General features: G+C 42.6%; 1 protein-coding gene across 1 annotated transcript in view; it reads right to left on the bottom strand.

The window, feature by feature from the left end:
* Positions 1 to 13,048, bottom strand: part of zranb3 (zinc finger, RAN-binding domain containing 3) — a 75,531-nt gene that overhangs the window by 6,983 nt on the left and 55,500 nt on the right. The window contains exons 16-17 of the mRNA XM_070855657.1: positions 12,752 to 12,894; positions 5,339 to 5,479 (exon numbers count right to left, since the gene is read on the bottom strand). Coding sequence (XP_070711758.1) covers positions 5,339 to 5,479; positions 12,752 to 12,894 — 284 coding nt within the window. The remainder of the gene's footprint in view (positions 1 to 5,338; positions 5,480 to 12,751; positions 12,895 to 13,048) is intronic.

The following is a 13,048-nucleotide window of genomic DNA, read 5'->3' as shown; positions in this document are numbered from 1 at the left end:
CGTTGGAGGGGACAGATGGACTAAATTCTCTTTCCCCATGGTTTACAATTCACACAGACAGAGAGAGGAACAAAGGGCCAGAGAGAGAGAGAGCTACAGAGAGAGATTTAATCATTGAAATGGAGAAGAAAAAACACTCTAAAAAGGAACCTTGCTGCTTCGAAGTTGAGAAGATACCAAAAAAACTGAGAGTACCAAGAGGCTGTGCTGTGCCAGCAACATCTAGTGGATGATGAGAGACAGAAATAGACTTTTCACTGGTGTGCCCAAACTGAGTGTGGTGAAAATATGGTACTTTGAAAAGAAATTAACCCAGAAACACTTGGTTTGCTAGTAGCCATAAATGTTGAGTGCATTAGCCAGATAAATGCAATCAAATCAAAGAAATCAAAAGCATACTGAAGATACTATTTTTCCTGCAATCATGTTATTAGCATGATTTGCATTTAGATTCAAAGTCATTTAAATTCATATATATGCACAAAGTAAGCAGACATGTTGGCAGATCAGCAGCACACCACTCTGCAGAAACTCATACTTCAAACCCCAGAAATCGCACAACATGCCTTCAGCAAACGGCACACAGCCTGCTAATGTTTACCACCGAGCTGATCTCTGATGCTTTATACCAAAGGAAACCGAAAGCAACAGAGAGGAAAAAGATCTGACGCTGGTGAGTCCAGCTGTCAATCCATGGTGTGCTTGTTCACTCTTAATCAGGCGGCAATATACAACAGAATCAGTATAAAACAGAATCAGGCAGATTCTGTTTTATACATTTTAATTTGTCACTTTCTGTGGACGGCAAGGCGGCCAGTCCAGACAGTTTTATTTGATAAACTCAGTGCATCTCAGTTTTAATATTACATATAATTGAACCAAATATTAAAGCAATCCACAGTGATTAATTCTACATGGCAGCATGGCTGTTTTAGCCCACCACTTGAGCTGGGTATCACACTTTAACACCTTTTTGTCGTATGAATTTGCTGATTTTCATCACAATTTCTGCCAGTTTTAGAATATTGTATTTATTCTAAAGCGCTTAAAACTCGAAACTGTTTAGCTTTCTGTGTGCGACACTAACCTCTTACTTAGAGCCCTTTAAAGTGTTGGTAGGTAGATTATTTCAAAACTGTGGAGTGAGCCAGGCTAGCTGTTTCCTCCTGCTTCCAGTCTTTATGCTAAGCTAAGCTAAATGCCTCACAACTCTAAGCAGGGAAGCCATCTCTCACACTTGTGGCATGTGACTGAGGCTTTCAGGCTCTGTCTCATGCTCTCATGAGGACAATCTCATGCCTGAGGCTAGCTTTATGCTCGACGGTGTCCCCGGCTCCATCATCTATTGTGTGTCTGCTCCGCAAGTTGTCACGGCACTTGGTCGTGCCCCTCAGATCTATGTGCATGCTGTGCGATATGCTGACTGAACATTTGCCTCTGCAAAAATCGTCTGTGCTCACGCTTCTGTCATTTGATCTGCATTTTACCTTTGGTTTCATTGATCCAGGCAGGGAAACAAAAATGTATGAAAATTGTAATCAAGAAAATCTGTTGGCAACACGGCTCCTCAAGTGACAGCTATGTAGATTACAGCAAAGTATTATTTTTATGAAATAATCCAAAGGTGGAACTCTCATCTTGACGAGGCAATCAAATGTAGCTAGTTATCACATATTCCAGCTAAATAATGATTTACCAGAATTGTTTGTACCAGAAGTGATCCATTTTCACCTTTTATTATTCCAAATCTGAATAGCTGGTAGCATGTAAGGCTCTCCCATGTTGACCTATGATCAAAATATTTTATGCCACAAGACAGAGATGTTTGTAGAATCAAGGCACTGGCAACACAAGGCTTTACCACAAAAGAGGATGAACTGGAAAAAAAGAGAAAATTAATAGGTGGATCTACAGCTGTATTTCTACGGAGGTTTCTTATATTACCCAAATACTCCTCACTATGGTGTGTTATGGTGTGTAATCAGGCAAAAGAACAAGGGAGAGGAGAAGAGTCAGATGATAGCAGAGGAGACATGGAGGTAAATAAGAGAGAACAAACAGAAAGCTTCAGAAGGCAACAGCCAACATTCATCCACAGCTATCTGTCATGTAGACCCATACTGTTCAAATATGGACAGCATGCAATAGTTTGCTAAATAATCTCATGTTGATTCTTGTGAACTTGGTGGACGGAGAGGGAGACAGTGGGAGAGGGCAGATCACTTGGAGGTAGTCCCCTCGTACAGATCAGTAAACACAGTTTCTGACAATCTCATATTTGCACCACGCCATTCAGTGATGGTCTCTAGGTCTCATGGTTATTACACCATTCCTGCACAACGCCTTGGTGGGCATTAATGATTTATGAATTGCAAACTTTTATGAATAAAGATGAAGGTTTTGTTTTCCAAACATCAGCTTCTGTAGGTTTCATTTATTGAAAAGCGTTTGTCACACCACAGAAAAATGTGTTATTATCCACCCAACCAAATTTGAATAACTAAAAAAAAAAGATCACCAAGTATAATCGTGAAAAAATAAGCAGTATTCTCTGCTCTGAAACGCTGGTGGGTTGTCCACTGAAGGCAGTGAAGCCATGTGTGATTTCCTTTAGATCGATAGCCACTGTTTACTCTGTCTCCCTCCCCCTTTGTCTGTTTTAATTTGTTCATTCACTGTCTTTCATGGTTCCACTGGTACTTCACTAGTCCTAACTTTGAGCTGCAACGTCTAGATCACTTTATACTTGATATATTTATTTCAAACTGATCTTGGTGTTAGGTGGTAGCCTGCTGCTGCCCTGTTAGCTTAACCTAAAACCTGCCAGTTTAGCTGTTTTCACCTCAGTCAGCCCAGCCTCAATAACTAGTGTTACAGTGGCTTATGTTGGCTGCTCTGCTGCTGAAGACAGGGTGTCACCTCTGGAGAGATGTGTCCATGAGCTAGAGCAGCTTCTGTGTGTTGGCACTAAATTAGATATCATAGGCAATCCAGATCAACATATAATCTATAACTACCAGCAACATGTGCAGTGCCCTACCAATCAAGTGTAAATCAATTGTAAATGAACGTCAAAGATTCATATAGAGCATTCCACTGCTCACCACTACATAGCGACAGTCAAAATATGGCCTTAAGAAGCCACCTTAATTTGTTTGCACAACGGGCCAATTACAGCACAGAGGTGGACGACCGCTGTGATTTGCTACATCAACAGCTGTGTGGATAACACACATAAAAGGCATGAAAAGGCAAGAAAAAGGCCAAAGACCACATGACAGCGTCTGTCACTGACTACAAGAGCATCCCCGTCTGCCCTCACACTGATGTCACACTGTCCAACGAGCAATCTCCAACGATGCGACAAATGCAAGAATCCCGGCCATAGAGGACAAACATGTTCTCACACAGAGCACGCATGATGTGCAGCACGCTGTGGAGGGTCAGTACACGGAAGGCTGCACGCCCTGACGGAGTACTTAAGGACTGTGCCAAACAGCTACCTGAGTTATTCACAAGTATCTTCAAGTACCTGGAGTCAGTCATCTCAGTGTCTGTGCTGAAGAAAACAAACACCATCATCTGAACAACCATCATCCAGTTGTCCTCACACCAATAATAATGAAGTGCTTTGAAAGACTGGCTGCCATGCCCGCCTCTCTGGACTCACACTAGTTCGCTTATAGAACTAACAGATCGACATAGCACGCCATCTCTCTGGCCCTGCACACTGTCCTGACTCACCTGGAGAAATAATGCAAATATAGGTGAGGATGCTCGTGGGGGCAAGTGAGGAGTCCAGCTTCAGGTTTCTGGGCATTCACATCTCAGAGAGCCTCAAACCACTGCACTGTCACAAAACACAGCAATGCTTGTTCTTTCTGAGGACGCTGATGAACTTGCACTACCAATGCATCAACTTATCTTAAGATGCTGCATCTCTGTGTGGTACCTCTGCTGCACAGGAGCTGATAGGGAAGCTCTTCTGTGGGTCGTCTCCAGCGTACCAAAGATCACTGGGATACAGCTCACAGCTCCGGGGTTCATCTGCAGCTCCTGCTTCCTCAGGAAATCTGCCAGCATCTGTAAGGACCCTGTTTGAACTCCTTCCTTCTGGCAGTCGTTACAGGGTCTTCTTCACCTCCTGACTGAGAAATGGCTTCTTCCCCAGAGTCACATCTGCTCTGAATCAGTACACCTGGCATCCCTTTTACTGTCTGACTGCAGCCATAATTGTCAGCTACAAAAAGACTTAACATGCACACAATGCCACCAAATAAGCTCTACAGTCACACAGGGGTCCACTGCCCTTCATCCTGTGTTACAGTCTGGAGATCGTGTTAATAGGCTCAGTTTTCAGGGATAACTACATTCATCTACACCCTGTTTTTATAAAGACATTTTCATATGTACTGGTTTTGTTGCTGCTTCGCACATCTGGGCTGAAGCACTTTTTACTACTGCCTGACACTGTCTATACAGTTTGTTACCTTATTGCTATTGTTCTTATTTATTGTTCTATTTCTACCTGTTTATTGTTTTTTTTTTTTATCCTCTATTCAATGATTTTCTATTCTGTCATGGTAGCTACACAGCAATGTTAACTTTTAACTTTAAGATGTTTTTTTTTTAGAAAAATATATCTTTTTAGCTTTAGCTTTTAACGTTATTAGTATATTCTCAGTATATATTCTTGCTGTACACAGCTGTATGGTGCACACAAATCCTGGCCGGCACCTTAAAGACGCTCTCCAGGCTACCACAAGCATTTTACATGTAACACCAGTCGATGGGTACATGTGAGAAAGAGTGTGTGTTTGCTGCAGGTTTCCATAGTGATATTCCCTCCTGGGGTGAGCTGGCCGTTGCTTCTCACCCAGTAGATTGTATTATGGTCTATATTTACTGTACTAACACACTCAGCGGGCCTTTGTGCCTCTCCCACAAGGCAAATACAGGTCTCCATGGAGACAGCTAAGGGAAGGAAAATGAAAATACACCGAATCCCAAAGAAGAAGCCACCTTCATGTACAGATCATGAAACCACATCTTTAATAACCACAAATGAGACTGGATATGATCTATGACCTATCCGTTACACATAAAAACTGCTGCTTGATGATGATTTTGTACTTAAGATAAACCAAACAATTAAACACACATGGTATATAGGAATTTCATAGCTATCAGCCAAATGTAGAGCTGAAATTTAAGACTGTATACTTGTTGTGTGAAACTTTGAGCCCAGAAGATATTATTTAAGACTTTTAAAGACCCGAGGATAGCTTGACCTCTGCTGCCCCGTACAACCACCCACATGTCTGTCGCTGTAACCTACCTCTCTGAAGCAGGTGGTGTTAGTGAAGCTGCAGACCTCCTCTTAGTGAAAAACTTTTCCTTGGTGACCAGTCGGACGTTGCCTCCCTCCTGCTGGGCCTTGCTCAGGGAGGCCTGGGCCACCTCATCTTTACTGAGGTACCTGTGAAAATGGGATAAACGGGGCTGTGAAGCAATGCAGGATCAGCGGACATTATATAAGCAGAGAGCTTGATGGAGAGAGCTGATTCACATGTAGAGCATGGGGGAGTAGGTGCAAGAGGATAGATTCGCAAACTCTCTCTGGACAGCATTAGTACCAGGTAAATTTGATGTTGCTCAGGCATATCTGTAATCTTAGTTATCTGGACGAGACTGCGGTAATCCTGGGACTCACCCACATAAATGTAACACACACCATCACCCACAGAACTGGCAAAACTCTACAAACAGCCTCAGTGCTATGCCAGATGCATGTTCATATTTTTCTTGGCACCAAACTGCACTTAAATGCACAAATTTCTACTTTCAATGCTTATTTTCTCTTCTATTTGTGTGCTCTTATTCTGTTTGTCCCTTTCCCCTGCTGAATCCTATTACTATTGCTGCTGCAGCAATCTAATTTCCCCACAGGGATCGTCAATCATCTGATCTAATCCATCTACCCCGCCACTGGTTTTTATGGCCCTTGTAATACAGATGCTAGGTGTGCAAGTCGAAAATTACATGAAACGCTACATGTCAATCTGGTCAGGATTGAAATGACCCCAGGATGTCAGAACTGACAGGAAATACAGGAGAGGAGGAGTTCGGGGGGGAAAAAATAAAAAATAAAAAATCAGTGACTTGTTTGTTCTCGGTGGAAGAAAATTGCTGTGGTCTTGAGAGAAAAGTGACCAATCACCAAAACGTCCTCAGGTAACATTAAGACGTTTCACAGAGGGATGATACGACACTCTAATGGTCCCAATAGAGCAATTATTCTTTCTCTCCTGTCCTCTAAACGGAGGTCAGAGGTCGGACTTGGTTTCTAAAAACCTGCAACTGGCAGAGACTCAGGCTGTATTCAAAACCTCACACTAAACTAGCAGTGCATACTGATTTGGCTAAAATGTTGTATATAGTATCCAGAATGCAAACAAAAGCAAAATCTGCAGTATGTACCTGGATGTCGTATTGATTCTGCACAAATCAGGCCGGTTAACCCTGCCTACTGTGTCCCACTATAATCATTATTATAAGTAATGGTGATGAACATATAGTCTTCAAATATTTAGAATTAGATTTCTGATATATTTTGTTTCTGCTGATGTATTTTCATTCTGAAGGCGCCACATGTGTCTCATTGGATGACTGACAAAGATTCAGCTTTCTTATAGCGTAAACTGTGTTTTTACCCACTCTGTAGTGATGAGGGCCCTGTGACATCCTGTTAGTTAACTGGTTAAATCAAGAGCACGCTTTCAGTGAGTCAGCTAATGTTTCCAAGTTGTTTTTTTACACTGAGCCTCACCCACAGAAAAAAGGATTCCTGAAAATAAAGGATTACTTTTATGGAAATCAGTGATGCAATCTGCTGCTTAGAGGAAGTGAAAAATGGCAGCTTTAAAAAACAAGCGTGAGGTAAGAAAAGATGGAGGGGGCAGCCTTTACGTGGTGTGGCTGTTTCACAGACAATCAGCTCAGGTGATGAAGCTGTTCACTAATTGTTATGTAGATCGATAGTTAATAACCCATTTAAAAACATTTGCTCTGACAGTTTTGTCAATTCCTGAGCTTGGTTTGATGAAACTTTATTGCTGGCAGACAAACAGTAGCACTACCACCTTTGAAGTAAAGTCAATAATTGGAACAGATCTTATACCTATCAGACATGGAAAAATAAAGTTAATATAATATAACTAACTATGCAGTAAATGAAAGATAAAAGTTGCCTGTGGTTGGATGTAGAATTAACTACTTTGCCTTTTTAAACGTTAACAATGTTTTATATCTTTCTGAAAGGTTGTCGAAGAAAGAAAATTAGATACAAAAATACATTTAAATACAAATGGGTTATTTAATCTACCCAAATGGTTACATGTTGCAGTCCTGTCCTTACATTATAAAGCACTAATCTCCATGAGACACTCTACTATTTAAACAGGAGGGTGTTGCCAACTACGCTTTCAGTATTTCTAGTCTAGCCTGCAGGCTATGCAGGGACATTTTTCTGCATTTCCACCACCTCCATCTGGACAGAATACTTTGTTTGGGAGGGAGATGGAAAGACAGCAGAGGGGGAAAAAAAAAAATAAAGGAAAGATGGATGACAGGAGGCAGAACGTGGAGGAGGGAGACGCATCAAAGAGGAGAAGTTTCTGTGGAAGCTGAGGGGAGATGAGGAAGAAGGTAAGTCTCCATCAAACACACAAGCTTCCTTTGCTTCAAACGGTCCTGGCACAGAGGATGGATGAAACGAGATACCTTATACTAAACTGGAGTCCAACTGCGCTTGTGGCAGAGTGTGGATGTGTGTGTGTGTGTGTTTTTGCATGTTTGTATGCAGGTAGGTGCTTGGACAGCAATTCTGTACGCTAAGGTGACTGCTGCTCCTTCATCATGCATTACTTCTTTTTACGTTACAAGTTTTTGACCACTAGAAGCGCTATGGAGAACACACGCTACTCCACTGAGCGACAGAAGAAGCGCAGCAATGTGCCCACAGAGGCCATGAAAAAGAAGCAAGCAAACATGGATGTAAAAAAAAAAATCAGCTTCGCACAGTTTGCCACAAGACACATTCTAAGTAAAAGTTCAGCATTTTGAGATGTACACTTCTTCACTTTCTTGCCAGAGTTAGAGAACAGGATTGACACCACGTCCTTGTCTGTATGCTGCGTAAGAAGGTAAAGCAAGCAGCTGTGCAGGAGGAAACAGCTCACTGGCTCTGTCCAATGGTCACAAAACCTGCCGTCTGCACCTCTAAAGCTTGCTAGTGGGCCTCGTTTATTTAATCCATACAAATGCTGAAATGAAAAAAGACAATTAGCAGTCTTACAGGAGGTTATGTACTGGACCCTTTCTTGGCCGAGAGCAGAAGCTTCCTATAGTTTCCGCTGGCTGGTTGCTTGGTAACTGGTCTGCTGCTGCTGGTGGCTTCATATATATATTGCACCGCCATGACAGTGGTGTCAATTTCCTCATCCAACTCTCAGTAAGGAAGAGAATCTAAAGATGTCAAACTGTGCCTTTAAGATAACCTTCTATAGCCATGACAGCTACAGTAAAGTAAAAACATGTTACACGGGTGTTAGAAGTTGCAATAGCTCTCAAAAAATATGACAGCTATCCGTTTTTCTTGGATTATGCGGACATGGTGCTCTGCTGCTGGCCATTTGATGCACAGCTGTAGGAGTGTTGGCGGCCTGTGGTGGCAGCGGGTTGCTGACAGCGTACCTACAAAGCAGCAGAGCAGCAGCCCGGCTCCACCCAGACTGGCGTGCGGTTCAGCTCCGGGGCCAGACCCCGCTCAGCTGTGTGAAGTCGCACTAACAAGCTAATGCTCCAGTCTGGCCCAGCTGAAGCTGCTTTGATTGATGGCTGCTCTCCTCTGCCGGCCTCCGTCAGACACGGCTGCAACAGCAACAGTCTATTTAATGTCAGACGAAAGAAATTCCCAGCTGGTTTATTGGTAATGACAGGCACTGTGGTGGCCCACCTCAGATGAACCAAGGAGCTACAAGTTCAAGCAGTGGTGGGCCATCAGGGCCAGTAAGGCCTTCTCTGCTGGCCTGAACTCAGAATCACTGACTTACGTTTTAATCTTTTCCCCATTAATCTTTTTAGATGATTCCTAATAGTCTGTGCTCTTCATTTCATAGTGCTCCCAGCAGTGTCTGTCTATATTAGAGCTTTTATCCAGTCATGTGTTGCCCTGAGACCTTCAGAATCAAGAGTGCAGGCGCCCTCATCTTAAAATACATCGAAACTGTTGCTTTAACCAATCAGATTTCCAGTTGGTGACCTCAGGGCCACCTAGCAGGTGAACGATGACGTTAGTATTTTCACGTCCTCTGATTGGCTGGATTGGATTCTTACCTGTAGCGACCTGCACAAGCTAAAACTTTATCGTAATTGTAAGTATTAATAGCAGTTTAACCCACAACGGCTGACGGAGGAGAAGATGTTAATTCGGTCGCAGAACAACTTAGAAATCCATTTTTAAGGCGGACTTTCCAAGAAAAGCTGGACATTTTGAGGAAATGTCGGCCAACCGAAGCTAGCAAGCCTGTCCCAGCCGGGAAGAGGGTTCGTCCGCCACTTTCAGGTCAGTAACCAGAGCGGTACCTTTGGCTTACAGGCTCCGAGGAGCACTGGGAGTTGTGTTGCTGTGAATGTCTGCTGTTGACAACTGAACGAGTCGGTGTTTGGAGTGTTGATGTTTAAGGCGCAGCAGCGCAGCGGTGGCTGCAGGTGCGCAGGAGACTTGTTGAATACTTTTAATTAGGTTTCTTGCTTTAGTGATGACAACATGAGATACCTGTCTGCGATGCAACGTCCTGCTACACTGCCTTTCTGTATAATGTTGATGGTTTCTATAGCCGTGGCATCATAATGATGGTATTTAGAGGTGGTTTGATTCAGGTAGGACGCCACTGAAGGCCCAGGGGTAAAATGCACGGCCACTGAGCTCAGATGTTATTTTTGTGTGTCTAACATAGACAGGTGAAATTTAAGGTTAATATAATGATGTATATAAAATGATCTGTGTATTATGAGGACTGTACACATGCTGGATTTAAAGCTATAATCCATACGATTTCAGTCCTGGCTGATTTGGTGACACCTGTGGCACCTTGAATCCTCCATGAGAAAGGCCATTAAAACTACTTAATAGAGAGGCAATGACAGAATGCAAATAAACAATGCTGTCCACAGACAGTTTCTAACATGGGCTCTGGTGTGATGAAAGGTTTGTGTCTTTAAAGTGGCTGAAGCTGAGTACTTGTTCAGTCTGGACACTGTTGTGTGTGTTTTGAGGCTGTGGAGGAACTTTGTCATGTCTGACTAAATAACCCCGGCTTCTCTCAGTTTCAGCTTGAGACTTAAAATTCATAACAGAGCACTTGTGTTACAAAGTGGAGGTGTGGAGATTGAACGATGTGGGTGTTCATCAGGCAGGGAGTGTCTAATGAAAGTTGCATAATGGGATGTGTAGGACAGGATCCAGCTTTTTATTGTGTGTGGTGTGATTCATTCCAAAAGTCAGGATATCTCAGTTCAGCTGTTTCAAGTTTGACCATTCTTTTTTTTTTGAATCTCTAACTTTATGAAAGTGCAATACTCAGTCGCTGCTTAATGTAAGCTGCTCTACATATTAGGAGCTAACTGTTCTGGGTTCTTATCCATTTTCCATCTTTTTCAGTGCTGTACTATATTGTATGATTTCGCAATCAATGTTATTAAACAGATAAGAAATTTAATCTTATCCTCATATTACAGTCCAACGTGATGGCTTTTTCCCTTCTAGCAATCTGGGCAAGTAATAACTTCTATTGATTTCGTATAAGATTATTGTGTAGGTAGCCTTATTTTGAATACTGCAGTGTTCAGTTGGTCATCGGTTATCTGAATTTTACTAACAACTACTGCTGACGTGCACTGCTTAGCAACCAAACTGATGAGCTACTAATATGTGGAAAATAAGTATACCTGAAAGAAAGCTCATGTGTGTTCTTATTTTATGGCAACAATGGCATATTATAGAAGCAAGCATCATTTATAGGCAGTGCTGTCACTTTAGCGATGAAGCGTACTTAGACAGAATGCTAACCAGATTAAATTCCTCTTAACTCTTCAAAAATCACTGTAAATCACCACGAGTGGCTTATGACGGAAATATCCAGGGTTGGAAACCCAGGCAAAGTGCATTAAGTTTGAAGTTGTTGAAAGCTGAGCGTCTCAGTGCTGGGAAGGTGAGGCGTGATCGCCCCGCTGAGCCGAAGCTGGAGCTTGATTGGTTCTGATTAGTGAATAAATCAAACAGGTATCAAATCAAGCCGGGCCAATTGCCTCCTACTCACACCTTGATTAGGTTCATGCACCCAAACACGTTCCCCGGTTGAGAAACACTCTCTCTCTCACTTACACACACACACACACGTCTATCCTGTAATTGGCAAACTCTCCCTGCTTCCATCCACGCCAGCTGTAATTAGTGTGCCAGCAACAATGCTTGTTTGTCAAAAAACACACATGTACACATACACAGTGCTCATCCCATCCTCTCTTATGCCTCAGCTGACACCCTTTGATACACCCACACACACACAAATACTATTCAGCCTTCCATGACGCCTGGGGCAGTTAGTATTTACAAATCTGCTTGTTTCTCTGTGAAATCTCACGCACTGCTTCTCCGTTTCTGACATAATGTTGGTAACTAAATCATCTCACTATTTCCACCATTTCTGAAATGCACACTAAGTGGCACAGCGAGGGCGCTAGGTCAAATTGCTGACCAGCTCAGAGGGGAAGACATTTGTTACAGGTTACAGATGTATTCATTCAAAAAATAATGAGGGACGATTTATTGCTCAAAATGTTCACAAATTTTTGTGTCCTTGAGTTCAGACAGAGGAAAACAAAAGCTGCCTCTCATTTTGTGCTGGCAAACATTGAGACCCTTGTAAGAGGGTTCTAAATGTGCACCTGATGGCTACTTGCATGATATTCAGACTGTTATTTTGCTCCATCGTACCGCTGTCTGGCCTGCAAGCTTGCATACTTATTTGTATTTTCAAACACTGCGCTTTCATTTTTAACATTAGAACATAACATTGATGGACATAACTCTAACTTGGTGACACTGACTAGTGTTGGATTGTAAGACTTTCCAAAATCCAATAAGGAGCAGGACAGACACACTAACACCATCCAAAACTCTAATAATATGCAGAACTGGCTTCCACTCAGTAGGGAAACACAATGGATGTGTTTTTTAACATAAAATGTAACCTCATGTATAAATATAGTAAGAGAACACTGTACTTCTGGGCCTTTAAAGTAACGCTGGGCTACCACTGTAATTAGTCAGGTAGTTAGTGGATATGCTAACAATTGTAGGTTAGGTTAAAGCACATAAACACACAGTTTGATCCGTTCCTTTTGCTCCTCTGTTTTTGGTTTTGGAAAGGCTAAAAAAAAGACACCACCCTCTAAACTCTTACCACGGCGAGTATCAGAGTTACTACAGTACCACGAACACCTCATCAACATGTGGAAAAGCTCGCCAGGCATGATGTGATTGGTCACTGACTAGTTGACCAATCACTGTTTTAGGGAAGAGGTGAACGAACAGTCAATTAAAACCACAATGTGATCACAGTTATGTTTTTGAAAGTCAAAGAAGCATATTTTCTTCAAGGAAAGATATTTCCAGCTAGAATCTGACCTCTTGGTGCTTGAGTGAGGGCGCTGGGCGGTGGCCAGCTGCTGCAAGCCTAAAGTGGGGCTGTGGAAGAGGAGGCCGCTGCGTCGAAGCAGCCTCTGCTTCATGGCTGCCAGGCTGCTCCACTCCTGAACGAACCTCAGTACCTGCAGGAGGGGGGCACGACACTTCACTTCACTTCACTTCACTCCATATTCAATTTCGAGCTGAAACCGAAAGACCAGCAGAGCTTTCATCTTCAACACAAATTGATAGTTTGGATATTGGAGCCTCTTTACGAAAAAAACATTTTTTTAGTTT

Source organism: Pempheris klunzingeri, chromosome 24 (assembly GCF_042242105.1).
Source record: "Pempheris klunzingeri isolate RE-2024b chromosome 24, fPemKlu1.hap1, whole genome shotgun sequence".
Taxonomy (NCBI): domain Eukaryota; kingdom Metazoa; phylum Chordata; class Actinopteri; order Acropomatiformes; family Pempheridae; genus Pempheris; species Pempheris klunzingeri.
This window is presented reverse-complemented; position numbering and strand designations above follow the sequence as displayed.